Source organism: Pleurodeles waltl, chromosome 1_2 (assembly GCF_031143425.1).
Source record: "Pleurodeles waltl isolate 20211129_DDA chromosome 1_2, aPleWal1.hap1.20221129, whole genome shotgun sequence".
NCBI classification, from domain to species: domain Eukaryota; kingdom Metazoa; phylum Chordata; class Amphibia; order Caudata; family Salamandridae; genus Pleurodeles; species Pleurodeles waltl.
The window spans coordinates 213,710,289-213,737,323 of record NC_090437.1 but is presented as its reverse complement, the minus strand read 5'-3'; the positions used below and the strand labels follow the sequence as shown (position 1 = coordinate 213,737,323).

The 27,035-nt window shown below is 44.1% G+C and overlaps 1 protein-coding gene across 3 annotated transcripts in view; it reads left to right on the top strand.

Annotated features, from left to right (window-relative positions):
- Positions 1–27,035, top strand: part of LOC138299526 (phospholipid-transporting ATPase ABCA1-like) — a 2,649,159-nt gene that overhangs the window by 1,770,486 nt on the left and 851,638 nt on the right. For all 3 annotated transcript variants that reach the window (XM_069237840.1, XM_069237822.1, XM_069237830.1), the window contains one exon: positions 795–972. In XM_069237840.1, coding sequence (XP_069093941.1) covers positions 795–972 — 178 coding nt within the window. The remainder of the gene's footprint in view (positions 1–794; positions 973–27,035) is intronic.

Below are 27,035 nucleotides of genomic sequence, written 5' to 3'. Positions count from 1 at the left end.
TAAGCATACATTATCCTTGGAGATGGGTACGCAAATCGCAACATTGTCTCCCAATTAGCTCACTTTCAGAGCCTCCATTGTCCGCACCTGCAAGTTGACCTTGAATTAAAGAGAAAATATGCCAGGCTGGCACGAAACTTTAAGATAAGCATGTGAACAGTTTCTGTGGAAAAGTACAGCTTCAAGCAGAAATACACGTTTAATAGCACATTGGAAAAATACGAACATCTAAACCGTGAGACCAGGCCACTAGGCCAAAGCCTCCTCTAAAGTAATGCTAAGCTAACGTAGTTTGAACAAGCAAATCGTAGCACACGTTTATGATTATGTCGGATTAGTGCAATTCTAATACACCACGTTATATAAAGCACGCTTATAAATGTTGGCAAACTACTCTAAGGGCACATTTTGTCCCCGTACAATCTTTATTAGTTCGGTTAATGTCACACGTGATTATTTCACACTACGTTTATGCGTTAATAAATCAAAACCTTCATTTTCTGCTTCATCATCTGCGACATCAGCAAAATATTTAGGTTGTAGGTCATCGCAGTATTTGCAGCACAAGCAATATTGAATCATTTATAATTGGAGGTATGTCACATATGAATTTAAATTCAATATAGGAGCTTTGTAATCCTGTAGCTCAATTTTACAAGTATTGTGGCATGATCTAGTAAGGATGAACTCTCTTTAACTGTGGTTCTAGGTAAACTATGTTATAAAAGTAGTTTTTATTACAAAAAATAATGTGGTGTTTCTAAAAATGCATTGTACTTTCTTTTTCAAAACAGTGCTTCGTCATCAACAGATATGATTGTGTCGATCTGCGTGATATTTGCCATGTCTTTCATCCCAGCCAGTTTTGTCCTGTTCCTCATTCAAGAAAGAGTCACCAAGGCCAAACATCTGCAGTTTGTCAGCGGGGTAAACCCAGCCATTTACTGGTTGGCAAATTTTTCATGGGACATGGTAAGGAAATGGCTTTTTCACTTTTTAAAGCTTACAGACAAGGTAGCAGTTGTGGATTCCTACTGACCAGTTTAGAGTGAGGAATTTACAGATCAATTAGGAGCAAATACCATTCTGGGGGCCTAAAGGTCTAGTTAGGATGATCTGGGGAGCATCAAACGTTGCCTAGTTATCACATAATATAGGTAATTCCTTCAAAGAAAAAAAGTAATTGCAATGGGATTTCCTCACCAAAATATTTTAGGTAGATTCCTCCCCAAAAACCTACATTTGAATAACGTTTTATGATGATCTATGTTTGTTCTCGGGGCAAAGGCATGAAACAATCTCCTGCTCACTCTAAAGCAAGCTGCCACCCTTCCTACTTTTCTGAATGCTTCTGAAAACATGGCTGTTCACGCCATTGTAAAATGTTTATTTACTGGAGGGACAGGTGTTTTTTCTTTTGTTTCAGTGTTGTTAGCGCCGAGATGCCTCTCAGGGTGGTTGTTGCGCTTTACAAATGCCAAGCTCATTAACTAATTCATAAATTAATTAATTCGTTCGTTCATTCATTCATTCATGCTGTTTGTTTTCCTTGAAACCCTTGCAACGTGATGGTCACGCAAACTGTAAAGTATAAAGACATACTCAAAGTTGTGGAGAAAACGTCTAAGCATCGTGGCATCCCTATAATTCATTTATACAAATAGAATATCTTATGCTTTCTTTGTTGTGATGTCAACTCTGTGATGTTATTGACATGCTCAGTATCTGGAGAAGATATGAAAAACAATAAACCAGTTTTGTAATTTTTTTTTTATACATGTGTGATCCATGTGCAGTAAAATTCTGCTGTGTAGAAAGAATAATGACTTTTGCACCGCGCATGTCACATGCGATTTTAAGATGCTTTATGTATTTGATTTTGTATTTTTGAACGCTCAAACAAGGTCCTCAAGGATTTCAAATGGCGAATCAGCACAGACATTTGACATAAAAAGTGGGTGTGAACATTGCATAGATTTAATTTATTTCTGATCTCAGTGGTTGCTATTATATCAGCATCGAAGTGATGAATCACTAAGTTGTTATTGTTGTTCTGATGACCATCTTTTCTATGGTCAGGACCAGTGCAGAAATCTGAAACAGGGCAACAAAATTGGGGGCTATCTTTCAGAGAATTTGTCCCCAAACCCAAATCCCCTTGTGGATTTCCAGGTTCTGTACATCTCCATCTCACTTCCTTACCCTCTTCACACCGTTAAGGGACAGCAGCCCCAACGCCATACTCCATAAACCCAAGTTTTATGTTTATCTCATGCTAAATAGAAAGTCTTAGAAACTCTTTTTAAGTTTGACAGATGGTACTCCGTCCATCAAGGTGGCAGAGGAATGTAACTCAGCCACCCTAAGGACTACTATCAGTCAAATAGTCTAATTTAGAGTTAACTGCTAGCCAAACAGTCATCTCTGTACCTTAAACGCTGATTCCCTTCAAATTAAAAGGAGTTTAGTGGGTGGTTGCCATCAGTTTTCACGGCCATCCACCAAACTTTTACCATTTTTTGGTTTTCAGAAACAAATTCCCAAAGTATAAATCTTTTTTTTTAAACCACCAAAAAAATAAACCCAACACTCTGGAAGTTTTCTCCCAAGGTGTGGAGGTCATTATTGTTTCTTTCTGTCCCTCCTTACTAGGTCATTCCTGGTGGTAATAGCCAGAAAAAAAGGATATTAAAACTTCCATCGCCGGTCTTCTAGTCCACTAACAAAGCATCTTCTAGACCTCTGCAACAAGATCTCATTGATCTGGCTGAATAAAGGCAAATTTCGGTTGATTGCCATCCGAGATGACACTCAGTCGGCTTCCTGACAGGGATCTATGCCAATCTTTCACTTTATCTTTAAATATCTGAGCGTCACCATAGCTCTCAAGCCCAATCTCATGTGGACCATGAATCTCATCCCACTTCTTCCTAAGATGAAGAAGGACCTTCCACAGTGGGCACCTTTACTGTGTACTGTTCTCAGACGAGTCTCCCTTTCAAGGTGATGGTCCTCCCTCTTTTCTTATAAACTCTTCAAAACTTCCTACTGATGGTCCCAAATCCTGGTTCATGTCTTTAGCTTTTGAGATCCACTTTTTTCTTTGGGCTAACAAACCCCCACGCATCACCATGACAAAATGCTGTCTTTCAACATATGATGGAGGGCGGGGGTGGCTGATGTGCAATTATACTTTGGAACCGCCCATGTCCTGGATGTAAATGATTGGCTTTGTGGAACCTAGAATTACCCAGCATACCACATACAGCTTTCACTCTAGCCCACAATCCTCCATACTCCTGGCATGGAACAGGGGAATGGACTGGTGCACACAGCAGGAGGGTTGCCCACAGAATCATTGCAAAATCTGGGACAAATGGTGGGAGTACTATAGACTGGGACTCACCATGGCAACTATTTAATTATGTTATATATTGATGCTCAAACAAATGAGTGGAGCGTCTTGCCTAGTGTCATTGAACGCCAACTCAGGATATTGTTTCTCTATTTGGAGTGCTCTCAAGAGAAACATCTCATGGTTACTTTTATTATACGTTCTGCAGATTTAATTTGGATCCATGTGGAGAAATACAGATATGAGCCTTGATGAAGTTGAAAGCATTACTCTAATTCAATGAAACACAAGTTGGCTAGAGGCTTGTATATCAGAATTAAACAACCATGAGACTGGGTCATGCTTCTTGTGAGAACCATTTATTATAGTCTGCTCAAAGGTGTCTTTGTAATATAGAACTATTTGGCTATTTAAAGATGTGTAAAGGATCTGTCTTTCCTTTCAGAGCACCACAGAATGGATGAGATAAGAGCAGATTGACATTTATGGAATAGTGGATGTGCACCTGTTCGTACCCTACCACCTATTGTTAAATATTGTACAGAAAAAAGGACTGCAGAAGCTGAGGTCCATATTTATCAAACTTGTCATGCCACACAACATAACAAGACATCTTGCTGTGCTGCCTGAAAAGGAGAGGGCAGAAATGTGCCATATTTAAAATTAAATGGCACATTCCTCTTCTTTCCTTGCACAGGTGCATAATGTGATGTTGTGTCAACGCAGACAGGATTGTTTTGTGCAGAATGGGCACCTTCCTACACAAAAACAACCCCCTGAGGCTTTTTTCCTCTTTCTATGTGTTCTGCAGGATAGAAAGAGGCAATAATGAAGAGAAATAAACATATTTCTCCTTGTTCTGCCTCCTCTGGGAAGACATAGCATTTGAACGCATTCCTAGGTCTATTACAAATGTTAAACCTGAAAATGAGCCAGAATCCATGGGTGGATGCATGGGAACACCTATGGTCCACCCATGGAATGCCTCCTCTGGGCCAGAGTAATGCAAGACAGTGATTTGCGCTTCCTTGCCTTACTCCAAATTTACCAAGCACTGCAGGGCCACACAAGGTAGCTTTGTGCTGCTTGGTAAATCTGACTTTAGCATTGTGTTACCCTTGCTTTAGCTTGCATGACGCAAGGGCAACTCAATACTATGATAAGTCTGACCCCAAGGGTATTGTGAATAAGGAAGGAGCTAGTGAAACTTTGAGGCGGGGATATGAAAGAGGCACCTACCTTGTTCCCATGTTCCTCCAAAGGGAGGAAATTGTGAGATTAGAGAAAGGGCCTGTGTGAAGAATAGTACAGGGAGAGGAAGTTGAACTAGGAACAGTGGGCATCCATGTCTGGATTTATTTGTTTTAATTAAAAGGAATGTGAGAAGAGAATGTCTGCCCACATGCTGTCAGGCGTTAGGAGTTGCTAGTGTACCTTCTTTATCAATAGGCACACCTTTTTTGGCACAAGCCCTTCACTGCGAGATGACCAATTAGCAGTGGGTAAGAGTCTGAGTTAAGGGCGTAACGCTATTTTATAGCTGCCAAGTTTTCAGATCGCTTATGTGTGACATTTATACGGTTTCATTGACTTATAAGTCACACTCAACAATCAAATGTGTGACACTTTGTGTGACACTTTCTTGCAAGTAAAACCAAGCAATGCATTTCATGGAAAGAAATAAACATCAATTACTAAGCACCTGGAATGGAAGGTAACTAACCTCCTGCTCCTTTGTAAGCTGATCATATGTTAGCAAATTGTATAACCATAGTATTAAAACATAAACAGCCCTTGATCTGACACGGAGAACCCAGCATCCCTCTGCCACATCACCTCATGCCTAGATCCTTCTCCTGGTCCCCACCACTGGTTACAACTGACTGTGCTAGTAGCCAAATGCTGCAGGAGAGCTTTACAGCACTTCCCACAACCTCAGCTCACACTTTTGTCAGGTGAGTGCATGGCATCAGTGAGCCGATAGATAAGAATGATGCTGCAATGCCACAGGTGCATGAAAGCTGCCTTGTTTGGCAGCAGTACCAACTCCCAATATGGCGCAGCACGGTCTGCAGTCTATGCATAACAAGGTCTGCAAATACTGCAAAAGTGTCCCATGGGGATCTAAACTGTTAAAAGAGTTAAATGTTGAAATATGTGTGCCACAATAAGAGAGGACTTGCCCAAACAAATGTGGTATCTGTGTGCAGGTCAACCTTTCAAGATTATACTCCCAAATTAAGGCAGATGTGCTGTTATAGTTGCATAAAGCTAGCTATATGAACTTATGTTTCAGTCAGGATGATATACACAGAAGGGAATAATTGTTCCAACTGGTATTTTGGATGGTTTACATTAGGTCAGTATCAATCCAGTAGAATGCTAATCACTTACAAGTGTATGGACCTATGAAGTCAGTTGTACGCCTAATCTAATAAGCGTGATTGACAGAAAAAAAGTTGATAACATAATATAATGCAGCCAAGTAAGCGAATAACAGAGTATGTAAGCTATTATAACAATCAGAACAAAGTATGGTATTGATGACGTGTGATAACATATAATCATGAGGAACATTTGTATCAAACTGTGTCATGTAGGGATACGTAATGGCCATTGTTTAACAAAGCAACCTGTTAAGAAATGTCATCAAATTAATTTAGACCTTTTGTCACAGTGCCCAATAAGTGTATCTATTTACATTCTCTCATGTTCAGGACATTGATTAAATCTCCGCCACTGGGTCTTTGGTAACATTTTCTATTGCAAACCATCTGAGACTGTCTGCTGGGTGGCTTGATGTGGTGAGATTTTCGACCAAAGCGACCCCTCTACTTTGTAATGTGTTCAACAGCAGTGCTGCAGAATTCTTGCCTTCACTTTCTGTTGTGTCTATCCCACATAGTTTAAGTCAAACCATTAGCAACCCGAGAGGCTCCTTACCACAGTGTTTATGCTGCCTTTCAAATGCTGCAGCCAGCTGCCATCTTCAAATTTATCAGGAGGGCAACAGGGTTCTTGTTCCTCTACTGCCTCAAGTTCTTGCTCTGGGGAAGTTAGTTCGTGCCTGTTGCTCTCTTGCAGAGCTGGCATGTTGTCAGGCCTGGTTGTGCTTCAAATTACCGACACCAGACACTGTTATAGTGCAACCTCCTGGATCCTGTAACAAACATGGGAATGGAGCTGAAAAACGGAGGTGTCATGATACTTGGGGCCAGCAGGAGGGCCCCATCCAGTAGTGTGTCTTCTAATGAGCATGAAGGGCTGATGAGGCAGGGGCCTGGCCAACTGTCAGTATAGCAAAATGCATCCTGGAGAGTCCTGGCTACCCAGGTACCAACTAAGAAAAACATCATGCAGCACTAGCAGCAGCAACAGCCAGCCCACGACCCTTGTCCACAGTGAGCACCATTGTGAGGAGGTTACAAGTGGGGGGCAAGAGGGAAAGCAGGGAAGATACAAAGCTGTCCCCTGCTGGGCCAGTTATTCCCTGTGTGTGGTCTGGATGATAAGGGTTGATGACTGCCGCCAGAAACAACTAGGCAAGGAACGGCAAAGATCCATGTGTGCCGTAGTATAATCTTCACTGCTGCTTATGTCTAATTTTTCACTTTCTTTCAAGTGACATTGCTGAGAGGAGGCATGGACCTTGTAATGGTCTAGGTATGCTAGGGCCGATTACTGGTTTGCCAGCTTGCTGTGACTTAAACAATGAGCAGCACTATGATTTATTTTTTAAATTTGTGACATAGGCAGCAGTCTGCACTTGCAGAGCAAGCCAGTTTTAGCGTTTTGCCTGGAAGTCCTTTATGTAGGCTCAGCCACAGTGCTCCTAATATCAGATGGTCCAGGGGTCTTATAAATGAGAGTCTAATGCATTGTAGTGTGGTGATGTGAACACCAGCACTAAAATGCGTTAGTCTAACCCTTGGTGCATGGAACATGGCAGGGCTGAATTTGATCAATGCTGTTCTCTCTAAACTAGAGGACACAAAGGCTCTGATTCACAAAGGTAAACTTACACTATTATGTAAGTCTATGATTGTTTTCTATTCACAAAGGGGTTTAGGAGGAGTATCTATACAATATGTCTTTTTTTATGTGCGGAGACTCCACACCTGTAAAGACACTGCTGTGTAAAGCATAGAAAATACTGCACACAGTTGAACACCAACCTCCACACACATATTTCTTTCAATAAAAGGAATCCTGTTTACTCTGTGCATTCAAGCCATATTTTACAGCTGGACTGGTTAACCTGATTGTTAAAATTATTCTGTGCTTATATTTTAATGCATGTCAAAGCTCCCTTTTTCAAGAATAAACATGACTGAAGAATATCACTGTAAACTACATGCATGAGTCTCAGTACAAGGCACTTTAGGATGCCAAATTTAAGAAGAAAGGCTACATATTTAAATAATGTCTCAATTATATAGGCCTTTTTGATAAACGTCTGCTTGTCATCACAAACAAAATGTCATCATTCTATCTACCAGGTTTAAAATATGTATTTAAATTTGTGCAACATTTTATTTCCTGTTCAATAAAAATAATTTACTTAACTCAGCCAATAGAGAAGAGGATCATCTCTGTGAAATTCTTGCCTTTTTGTCTGAATAGGGCAATCAACAGAAAAAAGTGAACAATTAACATTTTCAAAATTATGCAGCTGTTTCAAGTTACATATGCATTTTTAATACTTTTAGTTTCAGTTAATTATATTTGATTGGCTAATTAAGACCGTAACATATCAGAAATATAAAAAAACCGACTACTTGATTATGTTCCGCTGGCCTGACACACAGAAGTTCATGTAAGTGATAGTGGGTAGGATAAAGGCCTTAATGAAACACAAAGTACCTAACCATAAAGCTTTTTAAAATATATCAGCTACTTCATAAGTCAGTTCAAGAATAACATTTTATTAAATGTTTTTTAAATTGTAAAATCACGGTAAACAACAAGATCACATTCCCAGTAATTTTTCCTTAACATGTATTATCTACTTGTTGGAAAATGGGTTATTGGTAGGGCAGGTAGGTACCTACACCTAGCAAAAAGCCACAAACCTCCACAAAAGTACAGTTAGGTCTCAGTAAATTAATCCCAGCTCTACCCTTGGTAGCTTGGCATCGAGCGTCAAGGCTTAACTTAGGAGACAAAGTGTAAAGCATTCAAATATCACACAACAGTAATTAAATAAAACACAGGAAACAGTTTAAAAATCCAAAACCAATTTATAAAAATAGCTTATATTTTTATCTTTAAAATGACACAAAAACGATTAAAATCGGTTCAGGGGAACCGGAGATATGAATTTTTAAAGTATTATTATTTTCTAGCGCATAGAAACAAAAAGCGCCAATCGGGTCATCTGGTTGCACCAGGACCGGGACAAAGTCAAACTTTCAGGCCGACCGCGATGGAGCCCTGCTCGGCTACAGGTCGCGGGAAGCCTCGGTTAAAAAGTTACCTTCTGACTTAGTCTTTATTTTGAAGTTTTTCTTCACCGGGACGAACCTGCCAGTTGGATCCGACCTCCTGGAGCCCTTGTCCGGATACGCGAAGTCGGTTTCCTCGGTGGTGATTTCTACCTTCGGACTTAGTCGTTTTTTCGAGATGAAAATCCTTCGACCGGGGTAAACCTGGATCTTGATCCGACGTCCGTGGAGCCCTTCTCGGATACGATGGCTGGAAGGTCCCGGTCAACTTTTTACGTTCGGACTTAGTCTATTTTTTGGATGTTTTTCTTTACCGGGACGAACCACGAAGTCAGGCCGGGTCGCGGTTGAGGCAAGCCGGCTTGAATTTCCGCGTCGGGTCGGTCACTTTATGGAGCTTTTTTCCCAAAATTCTCCAATCTTTTCCAAACTTCTGGGGCTTCACCCAGATGTTCTTTTAAGGTTCTTTTGGGGTCCACAGCTCACCCCAAGGGTCCAGAAGTTCTGTGATGGTCCTTGGGAAGTGCGGACTTCAACTCCCAGAATGCACCTGGCGCAAACTCCTTTTTTGGCCACTGGACAGTGGTCAGCTGGTCACTTTTTCAGGAGTTGGTGCAGGGGACTCTGGTTAGCAATTTTTCACCTGTAGCAAACAGGGAGTCCCTCCTTGAACCAGTGGAAGCCAGGCAAAGTCCTTCTTGTGGTGAAGCCCAAGTGTGCAGCTGGTGCAGTCTTTCTGAGTGCAGGTTCCAGGTGCAGGCCAGGGGTCCAGCAGGGCAGTCCTTCTTCTCCTTAAGTTCCTTTCTTGTTGTAATCTGGTAGGGATCTGAGGCGTGGGTGCAGGTCTGCCAGTTTTATCCTTGCTCCTGGGTGAAAAGCAGGGGGGCCCTGGTCCTCCAATCAGGGACAGGGTCGTCCCCCTGTGATGACCACTTCCTGGGAAGTGTGGCAAAAATCCATCCCAGAAGGCAACAGTCTCTAAAAATCCAAAATGGATGAATCTGATTTTTAGAGGAGAGATCTGGCTGAGCCCACCCACTGGTGTGGCTAAAAATCATAAACACACCCCTCTCCTGCCCTCTCCTAATCTAATCAAGGGGGCACCTAGCTGTCTGGGGTTGCAGGATGTGGGGGTGTTGCTGGGTGCTGCAAATGTCCTTCTCTGCCTTTGAAGACCAGTTTGGCAGCCCTCCCCCTTCCTGCTTCACCATCTGCTGAGGGGAGATTCTCTCCCCCAAGCACATTCCTTTGTGTGAAGTCAGGCCACTTCACACCTCATTAAAGTAGCCTGGCAGAAGCTGCTGCAGGCTGGCCAATCAGAGCACAGCAGCAAAAACAATGCAGAGCTGAAATTGGCAACTTTTTAGGTAAAGTCTAAACTTTTTACCTGCACTAGTTATATTAAATCCAACAACTGGAAGTTGTGGGATTTATTATAACAATCAATTTGATACCAAATTCTTGGTATGTAACACTTAAGGAGACTTTAAAATTTTAAATAAAGTCTGCCCATTCTAGCCTATGAAGGCCATTTACTTCAATGAGGGAAAAACGAATTTGGCTGTTTTTACCTCACCAGGGCTTATAAATCTATTTTTATAAAGTCCCTGCTTATAGTTACATGGCACCCAGCCCTAGGGGCACATAGGGCACACCTTAGGGGTGACTTATATGTAAAAATAAGGTAGTTTAAAACTTTGGAAGTACCTTTAATTCCAAAGTCGAATTTGCATATAACTTTAATTTAAAAGCAGCCAGCAAGGCAGGCTTGCTTTTAAAATGACACTGGGCACCTCAGCAATGCACCTAGGTGTGCACCACCTATGCTGTGGTCCCTAAACCTACATGCCCTACCATATACTAGGGACTTATAGGTAGGTTAACTTAGCCAATTATAATTAGCCTAATTTGCATATCCATTTTACACAGAGCACTGGCCCTGGGACTGGTTAGCAGTACCCAGGGCACCATCAGAGTCAGGAAAACACCAGCATAAAGTGGAAAATGGGGGCAAAAAGTTATGGGGCCTCTGCAATCAGCCCCAGTTTCTCACACAACCCCCCCCCAGCCCACACGCCCAGGAGACTCAGCCCAACCCTGGGAGAGTCTTCCTGGCTTGTTAGGCGAGGAAGACAGTGAAGAAAACTGGCTGTCCCTTTGCAGGGCCTACTCTGCCTTATATCCTCCTGTCAGGGTCACTCCCTCTGGGTAGTGAAGCCATCCCAACAGTAAAAGGACCCAACCCAAACTGAAACTTCCCTCTAGGGGGGTCTTCCTCCTCTCTCTCTGCCAACTTGGGTAGTGAGGTGCCCACCTCCCCTACTCCTAACTTTGCTAGGGCAACACCTAGCTTACCCAAAGAGGTCACCCAACACTTGAGCAACCCCACCATGACCAACAGGGTCAGGGGGCCTACTTTGCTATTGGCCTTGGGGTCTGCCTCCCAGGCCAAGTACAGTGCTGCCAGGAAGGCTAGCACCCAGCAGAGGCTACTGACAGCTGTCAGTACCCAGAACCACACCCTAAGCTCTCCACTGACAGGTGGCTGAGCTGCTTTAGGGGCATCTTTGGGGTCCTGGCACCCCTCTTGCTGTCTAGAGTGGGGGGCTACCACCTCTTGTGGCAGACACCCTCCTTCCACTCTCCCTTCTGTCAGTGCAGGGGCAACACCTTGCATCTGGACAGCTGCCTGACTACTCAGGACTTCTTTGGGGTCAGGTGAGGCCTCACCAGTGCCAACTCTGGGCTCCCCCCTTACTGGGGCAGAAGGCCCTTGGCTTCCTGGAACTCTCTTTAAGAGTGGCCTACCCTTCCTTTTCTTCTTTCCTTTTCTTGGGGACCCCTGTCTCCTAACTGTAGGGACTGACTCCCCAGGACTTTGGGTTGGGGGGGCGCCCTGGGCGACCACCCCATCTGTGACCAGACTCACCTCTGGGAGGTCATTGCCCAGGATACAATCTAGGGGAAGGTCAGCACTGACTACCACCCTAATCCAGTCAAGGATACCCTCCCTCTCTAGGGGCACTATGGCTACAGGTTTGGAGGTGACCTCCCCTGTGGCTATCCTGACTTTCTTTGTCTTTCCTGGGACATACATGTCTGGGGTCACTAACCGGTCACTCACTACAGTGTGACTGGCACAGGTGTCTCTCAGGCCAGTGGTAGGGATCCCATTCACTTGAATGTGGTGGAAGTGCCTACTCCCACCCTCAGGGATCACCAGCTTACCATCTGGTCCTGTCTCCCAGCACAATGCTAGGAGGACTTCATCATCTGAGGAATCCTCCTCTATGGCTACACTGGACAGCCCAGTGCTAACCACTTTCTTTGGACAGGCTGCATCTCCTCTGAAGTGACCTGTCTGCTGACAGTCAAAGCAAGCCCTACTGTCCAAGAGCTTTTTTAACCCTGGGTCTCCCTGTCTCTGCATGTCAGATTGGGAGTGGGATTTACTCTCCTCCTTCTTAGGGTTCTGGGGTACAGAGGGAGTCTCTGTGGTGGGCTTACCACCTCCCTCCTTAGGTTTTTGGGGACCTGTCCCCCCCTTCTTGGAGTCTCCCCCCTGGGACTTGACAACCACCCTGGTTCTCAACCACTCATCAGCTGCCTCCCCTAGCTCTCTAGGGTTGGTCAGCTTAGAGTCCACTAGATGCTGGCGTAACCTTTCTTGGATACAATTGGTCAAGATGTGCTCTCTCATGATCAGATTGTATAACCCCTCATAAGTATTTACTTTGTTGCCAATAATCCAGCCCTCTAGTGCCTTTAGTGAGGTGTCCACAAAGTCAACCCAAGACTGGGTACTGACCTTCTGGGTGTCCCTGAACTTCATTCTATATTGCTCTGGGGTCAGACCAAACTTCTTGACTAAGCACCTCTTCATACTAGGGTATGAATCTGCCTCCTCCCCCCTTAAGGTCAGAAGCCTATCCCTCCCTGAGTTGGGGACCAACTCCCACAAAAGGGAACCCCAGTATTGAGGCTTAACCCTTCTCATTTGGAGTGCCCTCTCAAAGGCCCCTAGCCACTTATCTATGTCATCCCCCTCTACATAAGCAGGAACCACCCCCTTGGGTAATCTGGGGCAAACTCCCCCACCCATGGACACCTCAGCTTCTCTATCGCTGCTTCCATCTCTTTTTTCTTTGTATGCCCACTTTTGCTTTTCTAGGGCCAGCTTATCTGCTTCCAAAGCTATGTAGGCTAGCTGGGCTTCCAGCTCTCTTTCCCTGATGGATGGGTTCTCTCCTCCTGAAAGGACCCTCTTCCTACCACTAGCTTTGGGTCTGCCCCTAGTGACTGTATCCAGTGAGGACCGTTCCTCCTCTTCCTCACTTGGGGTCTGATGCCTTCCCTCCCCTGAGTGGTTAGAGTTAGCATCTTCCTCTTTTTCTTCTTCCTCTGGAGCTTCCTCTGTCTCTACCTCTTGTGCCTCAGCCCATGCTGTCAGGGATTTAATCAGGATTTGCTTCCTGAGATCAGGGGTTGCAGGCAACCCCCTCTCAATACACAACCCCCTAAGCTGGACTACTGTCAGTGTGGGTAGGCTAGCCAGATCAAGCTCCATGGTTCCCTAGTTTTGTGTCAACAAAAACTTTTTGCAAAAATTGGAAACAAGAATTTAGAAAAATTACAAAAATTCAATAATTGAAATTAATCCAAATTAATAAAAAAAAAAAAAAAAAATTAAAAACAATTTTTGCACTAGGACAATTTAAAGGATTTTTAATTTGTTTTATCTAAAACTGTAACGTGATATTGAACACAAGTACAGGATCCCGTCGCTGCTTCCAATTATGTTGGAAAATGGGTTATTGGTAGGGCAGGTAGGTACCTACACCTAGCAACAAGCCACAAACCTCCACAAAAGTACAGTTAGGTCTCAGTAAATTAATCCCAGCTCTACCCTTGGTAGCTTGGCATCGAGCGTCAAGGCTTAACTTAGGAGACAAAGTGTAAAGCATTCAAATATCACACAACAGTAATTAAATAAAACACAGGAAACAGTTTAAAAATCCAAAACCAATTTATAAAAATAGCTTATATTTTTATCTTTAAAATGACACAAAAACGATTAAAATCGGTTCAGGGGAACCGGAGATATGAATTTTTAAAGTATTATTATTTTCTAGCGCATAGAAACAAAAAGCGCCAATCGGGTCATCTGGTTGCACCAGGACCGGGACAAAGTCAAACTTTCAGGCCGACCGCGATGGAGCCCTGCTCGGCTACAGGTCGCGGGAAGCCTCGGTTAAAAAGTTACCTTCTGACTTAGTCTTTATTTTGAAGTTTTTCTTCACCGGGACGAACCTGCCAGTTGGATCCGACCTCCTGGAGCCCTTGTCCGGATACGCGAAGTCGGTTTCCTCGGTGGTGATTTCTACCTTCGGACTTAGTCGTTTTTTCGAGATGAAAATCCTTCGACCGGGGTAAACCTGGATCTTGATCCGACGTCCGTGGAGCCCTTCTCGGATACGATGGCTGGAAGGTCCCGGTCAACTTTTTACGTTCGGACTTAGTCTATTTTTTGGATGTTTTTCTTTACCGGGACGAACCACGAAGTCAGGCCGGGTCGCGGTTGAGGCAAGCCGGCTTGAATTTCCGCGTCGGGTCGGTCACTTTATGGAGCTTTTTTCCCAAAATTCTCCAATCTTTTCCAAACTTCTGGGGCTTCACCCAGATGTTCTTTTAAGGTTCTTTTGGGGTCCACAGCTCACCCCAAGGGTCCAGAAGTTCTGTGATGGTCCTTGGGAAGTGCGGACTTCAACTCCCAGAATGCACCTGGCGCAAACTCCTTTTTTGGCCACTGGACAGTGGTCAGCTGGTCACTTTTTCAGGAGTTGGTGCAGGGGACTCTGGTTAGCAATTTTTCACCTGTAGCAAACAGGGAGTCCCTCCTTGAACCAGTGGAAGCCAGGCAAAGTCCTTCTTGTGGTGAAGCCCAAGTGTGCAGCTGGTGCAGTCTTTCTGAGTGCAGGTTCCAGGTGCAGGCCAGGGGTCCAGCAGGGCAGTCCTTCTTCTCCTTAAGTTCCTTTCTTGTTGTAATCTGGTAGGGATCTGAGGCGTGGGTGCAGGTCTGCCAGTTTTATCCTTGCTCCTGGGTGAAAAGCAGGGGGGCCCTGGTCCTCCAATCAGGGACAGGGTCGTCCCCCTGTGATGACCACTTCCTGGGAAGTGTGGCAAAAATCCATCCCAGAAGGCAACAGTCTCTAAAAATCCAAAATGGATGAATCTGATTTTTAGAGGAGAGATCTGGCTGAGCCCACCCACTGGTGTGGCTAAAAATCATAAACACACCCCTCTCCTGCCCTCTCCTAATCTAATCAAGGGGGCACCTAGCTGTCTGGGGTTGCAGGATGTGGGGGTGTTGCTGGGTGCTGCAAATGTCCTTCTCTGCCTTTGAAGACCAGTTTGGCAGCCCTCCCCCTTCCTGCTTCACCATCTGCTGAGGGGAGATTCTCTCCCCCAAGCACATTCCTTTGTGTGAAGTCAGGCCACTTCACACCTCATTAAAGTAGCCTGGCAGAAGCTGCTGCAGGCTGGCCAATCAGAGCACAGCAGCAAAAACAATGCAGAGCTGAAATTGGCAACTTTTTAGGTAAAGTCTAAACTTTTTACCTGCACTAGTTATATTAAATCCAACAACTGGAAGTTGTGGGATTTATTATAACAATCAATTTGATACCAAATTCTTGGTATGTAACACTTAAGGAGACTTTAAAATTTTAAATAAAGTCTGCCCATTCTAGCCTATGAAGGCCATTTACTTCAATGAGGGAAAAACGAATTTGGCTGTTTTTACCTCACCAGGGCTTATAAATCTATTTTTATAAAGTCCCTGCTTATAGTTACATGGCACCCAGCCCTAGGGGCACATAGGGCACACCTTAGGGGTGACTTATATGTAAAAATAAGGTAGTTTAAAACTTTGGAAGTACCTTTAATTCCAAAGTCGAATTTGCATATAACTTTAATTTAAAAGCAGCCAGCAAGGCAGGCTTGCTTTTAAAATGACACTGGGCACCTCAGCAATGCACCTAGGTGTGCACCACCTATGCTGTGGTCCCTAAACCTACATGCCCTACCATATACTAGGGACTTATAGGTAGGTTAACTTAGCCAATTATAATTAGCCTAATTTGCATATCCATTTTACACAGAGCACTGGCCCTGGGACTGGTTAGCAGTACCCAGGGCACCATCAGAGTCAGGAAAACACCAGCATAAAGTGGAAAATGGGGGCAAAAAGTTATGGGGCCTCTGCAATCAGCCCCAGTTTCTCACACAACCCCCCCCCAGCCCACACGCCCAGGAGACTCAGCCCAACCCTGGGAGAGTCTTCCTGGCTTGTTAGGCGAGGAAGACAGTGAAGAAAACTGGCTGTCCCTTTGCAGGGCCTACTCTGCCTTATATCCTCCTGTCAGGGTCACTCCCTCTGGGTAGTGAAGCCATCCCAACAGTAAAAGGACCCAACCCAAACTGAAACTTCCCTCTAGGGGGGTCTTCCTCCTCTCTCTCTGCCAACTTGGGTAGTGAGGTGCCCACCTCCCCTACTCCTAACTTTGCTAGGGCAACACCTAGCTTACCCAAAGAGGTCACCCAACACTTGAGCAACCCCACCATGACCAACAGGGTCAGGGGGCCTACTTTGCTATTGGCCTTGGGGTCTGCCTCCCAGGCCAAGTACAGTGCTGCCAGGAAGGCTAGCACCCAGCAGAGGCTACTGACAGCTGTCAGTACCCAGAACCACACCCTAAGCTCTCCACTGACAGGTGGCTGAGCTGCTTTAGGGGCATCTTTGGGGTCCTGGCACCCCTCTTGCTGTCTAGAGTGGGGGGCTACCACCTCTTGTGGCAGACACCCTCCTTCCACTCTCCCTTCTGTCAGTGCAGGGGCAACACCTTGCATCTGGACAGCTGCCTGACTACTCAGGACTTCTTTGGGGTCAGGTGAGGCCTCACCAGTGCCAACTCTGGGCTCCCCCCTTACTGGGGCAGAAGGCCCTTGGCTTCCTGGAACTCTCTTTAAGAGTGGCCTACCCTTCCTTTTCTTCTTTCCTTTTCTTGGGGACCCCTGTCTCCTAACTGTAGGGACTGACTCCCCAGGACTTTGGGTTGGGGGGGCGCCCTGGGCGACCACCCCATCTGTGACCAGACTCACCTCTGGGAGGTCATTGCCCAGGATACAATCTAGGGGAAGGTCAGCACTGACTACCACCCTAATCCAGTCAAGGATACCCTCCCTCTCTAGGGGCACTATGGCTACAGGTTTGGAGGTGACCTCCCCTGTGGCTATCCTGACTTTCTTTGTCTTTCCTGGGACATACATGTCTGGGGTCACTAACCGGTCACTCACTACAGTGTGACTGGCACAGGTGTCTCTCAGGCCAGTGGTAGGGATCCCATTCACTTGAATGTGGTGGAAGTGCCTACTCCCACCCTCAGGGATCACCAGCTTACCATCTGGTCCTGTCTCCCAGCACAATGCTAGGAGGACTTCATCATCTGAGGAATCCTCCTCTATGGCTACACTGGACAGCCCAGTGCTAACCACTTTCTTTGGACAGGCTGCATCTCCTCTGAAGTGACCTGTCTGCTGACAGTCAAAGCAAGCCCTACTGTCCAAGAGCTTTTTTAACCCTGGGTCTCCCTGTCTCTGCATGTCAGATTGGGAGTGGGATTTACTCTCCTCCTTCTTAGGGTTCTGGGGTACAGAGGGAGTCTCTGTGGTGGGCTTACCACCTCCCTCCTTAGGTTTTTGGGGACCTGTCCCCCCCTTCTTGGAGTCTCCCCCCTGGGACTTGACAACCACCCTGGTTCTCAACCACTCATCAGCTGCCTCCCCTAGCTCTCTAGGGTTGGTCAGCTTAGAGTCCACTAGATGCTGGCGTAACCTTTCTTGGATACAATTGGTCAAGATGTGCTCTCTCATGATCAGATTGTATAACCCCTCATAAGTATTTACTTTGTTGCCAATAATCCAGCCCTCTAGTGCCTTTAGTGAGGTGTCCACAAAGTCAACCCAAGACTGGGTACTGACCTTCTGGGTGTCCCTGAACTTCATTCTATATTGCTCTGGGGTCAGACCAAACTTCTTGACTAAGCACCTCTTCATACTAGGGTATGAATCTGCCTCCTCCCCCCTTAAGGTCAGAAGCCTATCCCTCCCTGAGTTGGGGACCAACTCCCACAAAAGGGAACCCCAGTATTGAGGCTTAACCCTTCTCATTTGGAGTGCCCTCTCAAAGGCCCCTAGCCACTTATCTATGTCATCCCCCTCTACATAAGCAGGAACCACCCCCTTGGGTAATCTGGGGCAAACTCCCCCACCCATGGACACCTCAGCTTCTCTATCGCTGCTTCCATCTCTTTTTTCTTTGTATGCCCACTTTTGCTTTTCTAGGGCCAGCTTATCTGCTTCCAAAGCTATGTAGGCTAGCTGGGCTTCCAGCTCTCTTTCCCTGATGGATGGGTTCTCTCCTCCTGAAAGGACCCTCTTCCTACCACTAGCTTTGGGTCTGCCCCTAGTGACTGTATCCAGTGAGGACCGTTCCTCCTCTTCCTCACTTGGGGTCTGATGCCTTCCCTCCCCTGAGTGGTTAGAGTTAGCATCTTCCTCTTTTTCTTCTTCCTCTGGAGCTTCCTCTGTCTCTACCTCTTGTGCCTCAGCCCATGCTGTCAGGGATTTAATCAGGATTTGCTTCCTGAGATCAGGGGTTGCAGGCAACCCCCTCTCAATACACAACCCCCTAAGCTGGACTACTGTCAGTGTGGGTAGGCTAGCCAGATCAAGCTCCATGGTTCCCTAGTTTTGTGTCAACAAAAACTTTTTGCAAAAATTGGAAACAAGAATTTAGAAAAATTACAAAAATTCAATAATTGAAATTAATCCAAATTAATAAAAAAAAAAAAAAAAAATTAAAAACAATTTTTGCACTAGGACAATTTAAAGGATTTTTAATTTGTTTTATCTAAAACTGTAACGTGATATTGAACACAAGTACAGGATCCCGTCGCTGCTTCCAATTATGTTGGAAAATGGGTTATTGGTAGGGCAGGTAGGTACCTACACCTAGCAACAAGCCACAAACCTCCACAAAAGTACAGTTAGGTCTCAGTAAATTAATCCCAGCTCTACCCTTGGTAGCTTGGCATCGAGCGTCAAGGCTTAACTTAGGAGACAAAGTGTAAAGCATTCAAATATCACACAACAGTAATTAAATAAAACACAGGAAACAGTTTAAAAATCCAAAACCAATTTATAAAAATAGCTTATATTTTTATCTTTAAAATGACACAAAAACGATTAAAATCGGTTCAGGGGAACCGGAGATATGAATTTTTAAAGTATTATTATTTTCTAGCGCATAGAAACAAAAAGCGCCAATCGGGTCATCTGGTTGCACCAGGACCGGGACAAAGTCAAACTTTCAGGCCGACCGCGATGGAGCCCTGCTCGGCTACAGGTCGCGGGAAGCCTCGGTTAAAAAGTTACCTTCTGACTTAGTCTTTATTTTGAAGTTTTTCTTCACCGGGACGAACCTGCCAGTTGGATCCGACCTCCTGGAGCCCTTGTCCGGATACGCGAAGTCGGTTTCCTCGGTGGTGATTTCTACCTTCGGACTTAGTCGTTTTTTCGAGATGAAAATCCTTCGACCGGGGTAAACCTGGATCTTGATCCGACGTCCGTGGAGCCCTTCTCGGATACGATGGCTGGAAGGTCCCGGTCAACTTTTTACGTTCGGACTTAGTCTATTTTTTGGATGTTTTTCTTTACCGGGACGAACCACGAAGTCAGGCCGGGTCGCGGTTGAGGCAAGCCGGCTTGAATTTCCGCGTCGGGTCGGTCACTTTATGGAGCTTTTTTCCAAAAATTCTCCAATCTTTTCCAAACTTCTGGGGCTTCACCCAGATGTTCTTTTAAGGTTCTTTTGGGGTCCACAGCTCACCCCAAGGGTCCAGAAGTTCTGTGATGGTCCTTGGGAAGTGCGGACTTCAACTCCCAGAATGCACCTGGCGCAAACTCCTTTTTTGGCCACTGGACAGTGGTCAGCTGGTCACTTTTTCAGGAGTTGGTGCAGGGGACTCTGGTTAGCAATTTTTCACCTGTAGCAAACAGGGAGTCCCTCCTTGAACCAGTGGAAGCCAGGCAAAGTCCTTCTTGTGGTGAAGCCCAAGTGTGCAGCTGGTGCAGTCTTTCTGAGTGCAGGTTCCAGGTGCAGGCCAGGGGTCCAGCAGGGCAGTCCTTCTTCTCCTTAAGTTCCTTTCTTGTTGAAATCTGGTAGGGATCTGAGGCGTGGGTGCAGGTCTGCCAGTTTTATCCTTGCTCCTGGGTGAAAAGCAGGGGGGCCCTGGTCCTCCAATCAGGGACAGGGTCGTCCCCCTGTGATGACCACTTCCTGGGAAGTGTGGCAAAAATCCATCCCAGAAGGCAACAGTCTCTAAAAATCCAAAATGGATGAATCTGATTTTTAGAGGAGAGATCTGGCTGAGCCCACCCACTGGTGTGGCTAAAAATCATAAACACACCCCTCTCCTGCCCTCTCCTAATCTAATCAAGGGGGCACCTAGCTGTCTGGGGTTGCAGGATGTGGGGGTGTTGCTGGGTGCTGCAAATGTCCTTCTCTGCCTTTGAAGACCAGTTTGGCAGCCCTCCCCCTTCCTGCTTCACCATCTGCTGAGGGGAGATTCTCTCCCCCAAGCACATTCCTTTGTGTGAAGTCAGGCCACTTCACACCTCATTAAAGTAGCCTGGCAGAAGCTGCTGCAGGCTGGCCAATCAGAGCACAGCAGCAAAAACAATGCAGAGCTGAAATTGGCAACTTTTTAGGTAAAGTCTAAACTTTTTACCTGCACTAGTTATATTAAATCCAACAACTGGAAGTTGTGGGATTTATTATAACAATCAATTTGATACCAAATTCTTGGTATGTAACACTTAAGGAGACTTTAAAATTTTAAATAAAGTCTGCCCATTCTAGCCTATGAAGGCCATTTACTTCAATGAGGGAAAAACGAATTTGGCTGTTTTTACCTCACCAGGGCTTATAAATCTATTTTTATAAAGTCCCTGCTTATAGTTACATGGCACCCAGCCCTAGGGGCACATAGGGCACACCTTAGGGGTGACTTATATGTAAAAATAAGGTAGTTTAAAACTTTGGAAGTACCTTTAATTCCAAAGTCGAATTTGCATATAACTTTAATTTAAAAGCAGCCAGCAAGGCAGGCTTGCTTTTAAAATGACACTGGGCACCTCAGCAATGCACCTAGGTGTGCACCACCTATGCTGTGGTCCCTAAACCTACATGCCCTACCATATACTAGGGACTTATAGGTAGGTTAACTTAGCCAATTATAATTAGCCTAATTTGCATATCCATTTTACACAGAGCACTGGCCCTGGGACTGGTTAGCAGTACCCAGGGCACCATCAGAGTCAGGAAAACACCAGCATAAAGTGGAAAATGGGGGCAAAAAGTTATGGGGCCTCTGCAATCAGCCCCAGTTTCTCACACTACTCGGTTAAATAGCCTAGCTACAGCATTTTATCCAGTGGTTTACTGGTAAATAAAAACGTGCCGGTGCTCAAAGCTCACCTCCGAAACATGCGGCTACTGCATGTAGATGTGCCAGCACAGACTATCAAGGCAGCCTAATCCTTGTCCCTTCAGCTCACTTTTGCAGCTTTATGCTTTCTTACTTTGCGACGCTTTTCCCTCTTTATTTGCTTCATCTTTTTCATATGTGAATTTTGCTTGTAGTAATTTCCTGATGCAAAAAAATAAGTGCTGGCCCCCAAAAATAAGGGCCGGTGCCCCCACCTGTATCCACCGACTCAAATTAAGCACTGATTATATCTAGCTGCAGCAGGAATTTAATAAATGTAACTGCCATTCATGGCACTGCTCTGAATACAAAGTTGAGGGCTTTCCCGCAGGTTGTTGTAACACCATGCTTGAGGAAACTCGGGTGCAACCATATCCTCCTTCAGTAATGGGGGGCATGTGCAAAAAACACTAGTTGGCTATATCTATGTATACAGTCTGCATGTCGAGCTACCTCTCATGGCCCCTGTTGCAGTGAGCGCTCACAAATTCAGGAGCCTAAATTTTGCCTGGTTAAATCCTTTCTTTAAATTCAGAGAAAATATTTTGTGGCAAAGGAAGAATACTGTCCACTGAAGTTCCTGGTTTATCGTCCAAAAATGTGGTTTATTAGGTACAAAGAATATCTCATCCATCAGCTCCCAACTCAGCAACTGCCCTTTCACTTCATATCATAACATTCTTAATGACCTCATACATTGTGTTCCAACAACTCACCACAGATGATGACCTATGTACCATTCCATGGCGCTGAGTTGCTCAGATGCCACACTCTTCCCTACCTCAAATAAGCAAATAATTATTTTCTATTGAAAAGAAAAGCAACATTAGGCCTTCAACATTCGTATTTCTTTTTCAAGCTAAACATAAGAACGGTTAACTATAGTCTTTTTTTCAAATATCCAGATTTCTTTATGTTTCTTTCTGACTTCCTTGTTGTTGTATTATTTTCATCTCTCATTTTGGTACCTCCAGAACTGTCAAAACTCCCATCCATTTCACCAGAAACCTAATTATTTCTTCTCAATACCACGACCCTATTAAGGTTCCATATGTGGTGATCTTTTGTTTTGATAACATGAATACATTTCTTAATAACACATATTGGCTGGGAGAACTGTAACCCATCAACACCTTTAGTGTCTCGTTTGATTACTGTTATGTCACCCACAGAGACCTCAGTTTGCAGCCTTCCTCATGTCAAAGTTTTCTTTTCTTTTCTTTATTATTTCCACCTCCCTTTCTTGCCATGAACTGACTATGTCATCTTTTCCTGCCTCTACTTCATATTTGATTACCCAAGAAGGCTCCACTGAAGTGTTAGGAAGCCTTCCTCTAAGCAGCTCAAATGGCGTCTTTCTTGTAGAACTGTGTGGTGTTAACATATAGATTTCTATTTTTTTGTGCCTCCTTTCTCTAGTTCAACGAATTCAACTTAGCCAACATAGTAGTTTCCTTGAGTACTCTATTCAATCTTTCAACCATACTGTTAGATTTGGGATGATGTAGAACACATTTTTTGTGCTGCATCCCTCTCTTATCCAGAAATTCTTCCAATTCCCTGGAAAAAATTTGAACCCCATTGTCAGTGAGTAACATTTCAGGGTATGCTTCTCTTGCCATGAGTTCTCAAAAAACCCAGTAACTTTCCTAGTCTCGACCGCATTGGTGAAGCACACCAACGGCCATTGTGAGAACATATCACTCACTATGATTACATACACCTGCTGTTAATCACTATTAATCGGTTCCAAAATGTCTAAGTCTATATATTTCCATGGACGTACTGGGCGCTCTCTAACCACCAAGGGTTGAGTTCTTGTGCATTTTACTTTATCAGATCTGGCACAAGGAATACAGTTATGTTTGATCCTTTCAATTTATATATCCACTCTGGGCCATCAACATGATGTCCGTAATCTAGCTTTAGTTTTGGACATACCCTGATGAGTCTCATGTTCTAGATTTATCAACTCCCGTGTGGGACTGCAGGGAGGAACAAGTCTGGTACATCTGAACAGTAAATCTTTGGATGTACTAAGTTCATCTTTACCCCCTAAAAGGCTTTGTAAGATGCTGAAACCTGCTTCTTATTAATCTAACCAGTTCTTACCAAAGACATCACTTCTCCTATCACCTTGTCAGAATCCATCTCATCCCTCCACCTTTCTACCAAAATGGACTCATACTCTACTTCACTCACCCATTCTGAGTCTTCTTCTATCTGTTCTTTGCACATAGTCTCTATATCCTTAGTGGGCATGAGTCTTGACAGCGTTTTTGCTACACCGTTTTCAGCACATAGAATGTATTTTACTTCAAAGCAGTCTTTTTGGAGACCAATGACCCATTTAGTTATCCTACCAGAGACTAAATCTAAACCTATTTTATTGACAATCCCAACCAGGGGCTTGTGATCAGTTCTAATTTCGAATTTAACAACCCACAGACATTTTTTAAACATTTTTATTACCCAGTGTATTGCAAGCGCTTCTCTTTTCCACAACGGAGTATCTCGATTCCACATCTCTCAACCCCCTTGAAATAAACATGAGGATGTTTATGTCATTTGAACCTTCCTGCTGAAGGACTGTCCCCAATCATTTTACATTGGCATCAGTGGTGATGATGGATTTATATTTTGGTTCTAAATTTCTCAAATTGGGTGCTGCACAGAGTTCTTTTTTTAGACTTCAAAATTCACTTTCACATGCACTATCCCAGTTTAGTTTGATGCCCTTCCTCAAAAGACGCTCCATGTTACCACTGATATCTGCAAATTTGCTGTAATAGTTCACCATACTTAGAAATTTGATTAACTCCTCCTTAGATTTTGGTGAAATCATGTTTTGAATAGTGTCCACCAACTCTGCCTTAGGTTTAATGCCATCCCCATTAATGTTATGGCTAAAGTAATTTATGGCATTTGTACAAAATTAGCATTTCTTTCAATTTAATAGTGAGATTAGAGTCTTCCAATCTCTCTACCACTTTCATGAGACGGGCGTTATGCTCCTCATCAGTTTTACCAAAAACACATCATCTTGGTAGATGTATACACCCTCTATTCCTTTCAACACCTTTTCCATAACTCGCTGAGACACCGATGCAGCAGATGCTAAACCAAAGGGAAGTCTTACAAATCTGACTGTCCCAAAAGGTGTTACACATGCAGTATAGTCCCTCGACGATTCCTGCAACTCAACCTGGTGATATGCCGATGTAAGATCAATTGTACTGGAAACTGGTGATATTAAGTAGGGGGTATCTGTCTACAATTACATTCTTGTTCAGCTGTCTCAAATCTACACACAAGCGTAAACATCTGTTGGCCTTCCTTGTTGCTATCAAGGGCTCGAACCACTCTGTTCTCTCTACTTCTTCTATTATTCCACCTTTCTTTAATTTCTCAGTTTCTTCTCGCATTTCATCCCAGAGAGCAATGGGGACATTTCTCGCTTTACAGCAAATTGGTTGTGCATTTTCTATCAGTTGTATTCTGTGTTTATACTTCTTTAAACACCCATGTTCTCCTCAAAACACCCTTGGAAATCCATTTTTCATTTTCTCTACAAATTCAATCTTCTTAGAATCTCCCATACAATGCAGTCCATCCCTTTCTTTCATTTGAATAGGTGGATCTCCGTTAGGGTCAAGCTTCACACCTAAGTCTCCTTGGTGCATCCAACTGATAATGCTTTCCCCTTTCTTTGAGACATATATCTTACAGACACTAAGCACCCTATGTATTGAATAAGACCAATTAAATATCCATGCAGCTTACTGGGCTTACCCCCTTATGCTTATGGTCTTATGTCTGGCTTGCAAAGCATGACTTTGTTTACCAAACTTCTGTAGAAAAAAATCATTAGAGATGATTGTGATTTTTGCACCAGAGTCAAACAGTACTGTGGTGGTCTCCCCTTCAAATAATTTGTTGTGAGCCGGGCTGGGTTTCTTTTTTACCTCTGCACCAACCTGCAACACAATCTACCCACACTCAAAATCATCCATTTCAGTAGATTCATGTTCCTGAATTCCCTTAACCTCTTCCACATCCACTCTCTTAACCTTAGATTTGCTGTCTTTCTTCCTACATATGACAGATAAATGTCCCTTCATTCCACTTTCATTACAGGTGATTTTAAAAGCTGGACACTTCTTATCATTGGCCAGACGTCCTGGCTTGTCACACCTATAACATTTGTGCACAGTGTTTTTTTTTACACTGCTGTCCTTTACCTGCAATTTGTGTAATTTCTCTTTCACCTCATGTACTTGAAACTCCTTCTCACTTTCCTTTTTTACCAATGCATGTTATAGTATTCTATCCTTTTAGCAACCACAAATACCTTGTCAAGAATGGGTTTGTCCCTCAAGCACAGTTCTTCCCTTACTTTCTCTATATTACAACCTACAATAACTACGTTGTGTTTATGCTCCTCTACCAATTCTGCAAATTTGCATGAGGCTGCAAGCCTCCTTAACTCAGTCACATATGATTCAACAGATTCTTTCTCTCTTTGCATTTTTTAGAAATGGTATCTCTCTAAGATAGTGCTTATTTTATGCTCATCTAACTTCTTAATGCTTACCTCATATTCATTTAGTCCCTCCCGTTCATGTTCAGGAAGATCTGGCAGATGATCAAAAACGTCCTGCCACTTAGAGCCTCAGCAATGAAGAAATAAGGATGTTTTCCTTTCAGCACTTAAAGATGGTCCACATACACCTTGCACACCTGTCACATACTTTTTGCCACTTCTGCCACCTTATGGGAAGGGTACCCGGGTTACAGAGGAAAAATGGAGGTGCTGTTATGTTCTGCATACTGTTACCAGACTGACTTACAAGCTACTAAAATGACCCAAGTGGCTTAACGTAAAACTGTTATGTTGCTACCCATTTATTTAACGCCAGATCACTTGACATTTAAGTTTACTGTATAAACGTTTGCATCCTTTGGTTAATTTCAAAAGAGCTGACCTGAAAGCACAGTAGCTACCCAGAAACCATTAGGCAACACCACCACATGTTTCACCATAACTACCAAAAACAATACATTTCAAGTGTGTCTTTCATTGTAAACTAACAACACCAGTGACACACTGAAAAGTGAACCTACCACTGCTGCTACAACACTTTCTTAATTAATTATCTCAATGTGCATGACACTGATAAGTGCGTATGTCACTGTATGCAAATGACACCAATGTCACGCTGAAGGATAAAGTGTGTGTATCACTGTGAGCAAATAACACTTGTGCCATGCTAATATGCGAAGTGTGTGGATCACTGTGCACCAATAACACAAATGTCTAGTTGAAAAGTGAGGTTTGCGTGAGATGAAGAGTGCGTTCCACTGTGAGCAAATAGCACCTGTGAGACATTGGAAGATGAAGTGTGTGTGTCACTGAAAACATATAGCGAGCATCTGTCCCTCCCAAAATTGATACAAACTTTGCCACAGTAACATTTGCAAGTGCATATGGTGAGGGTCTGTTCCTCCCAAAATGGCCATAAACTTTGCCACAGTAACACTTGCAAGCACGTGTTTCAGACGTTCACTCTGGCAAGAGTCTGCAGTTCTCAAAATGGCCACAACTCTCTGGCACAACTGCTTGTAAGC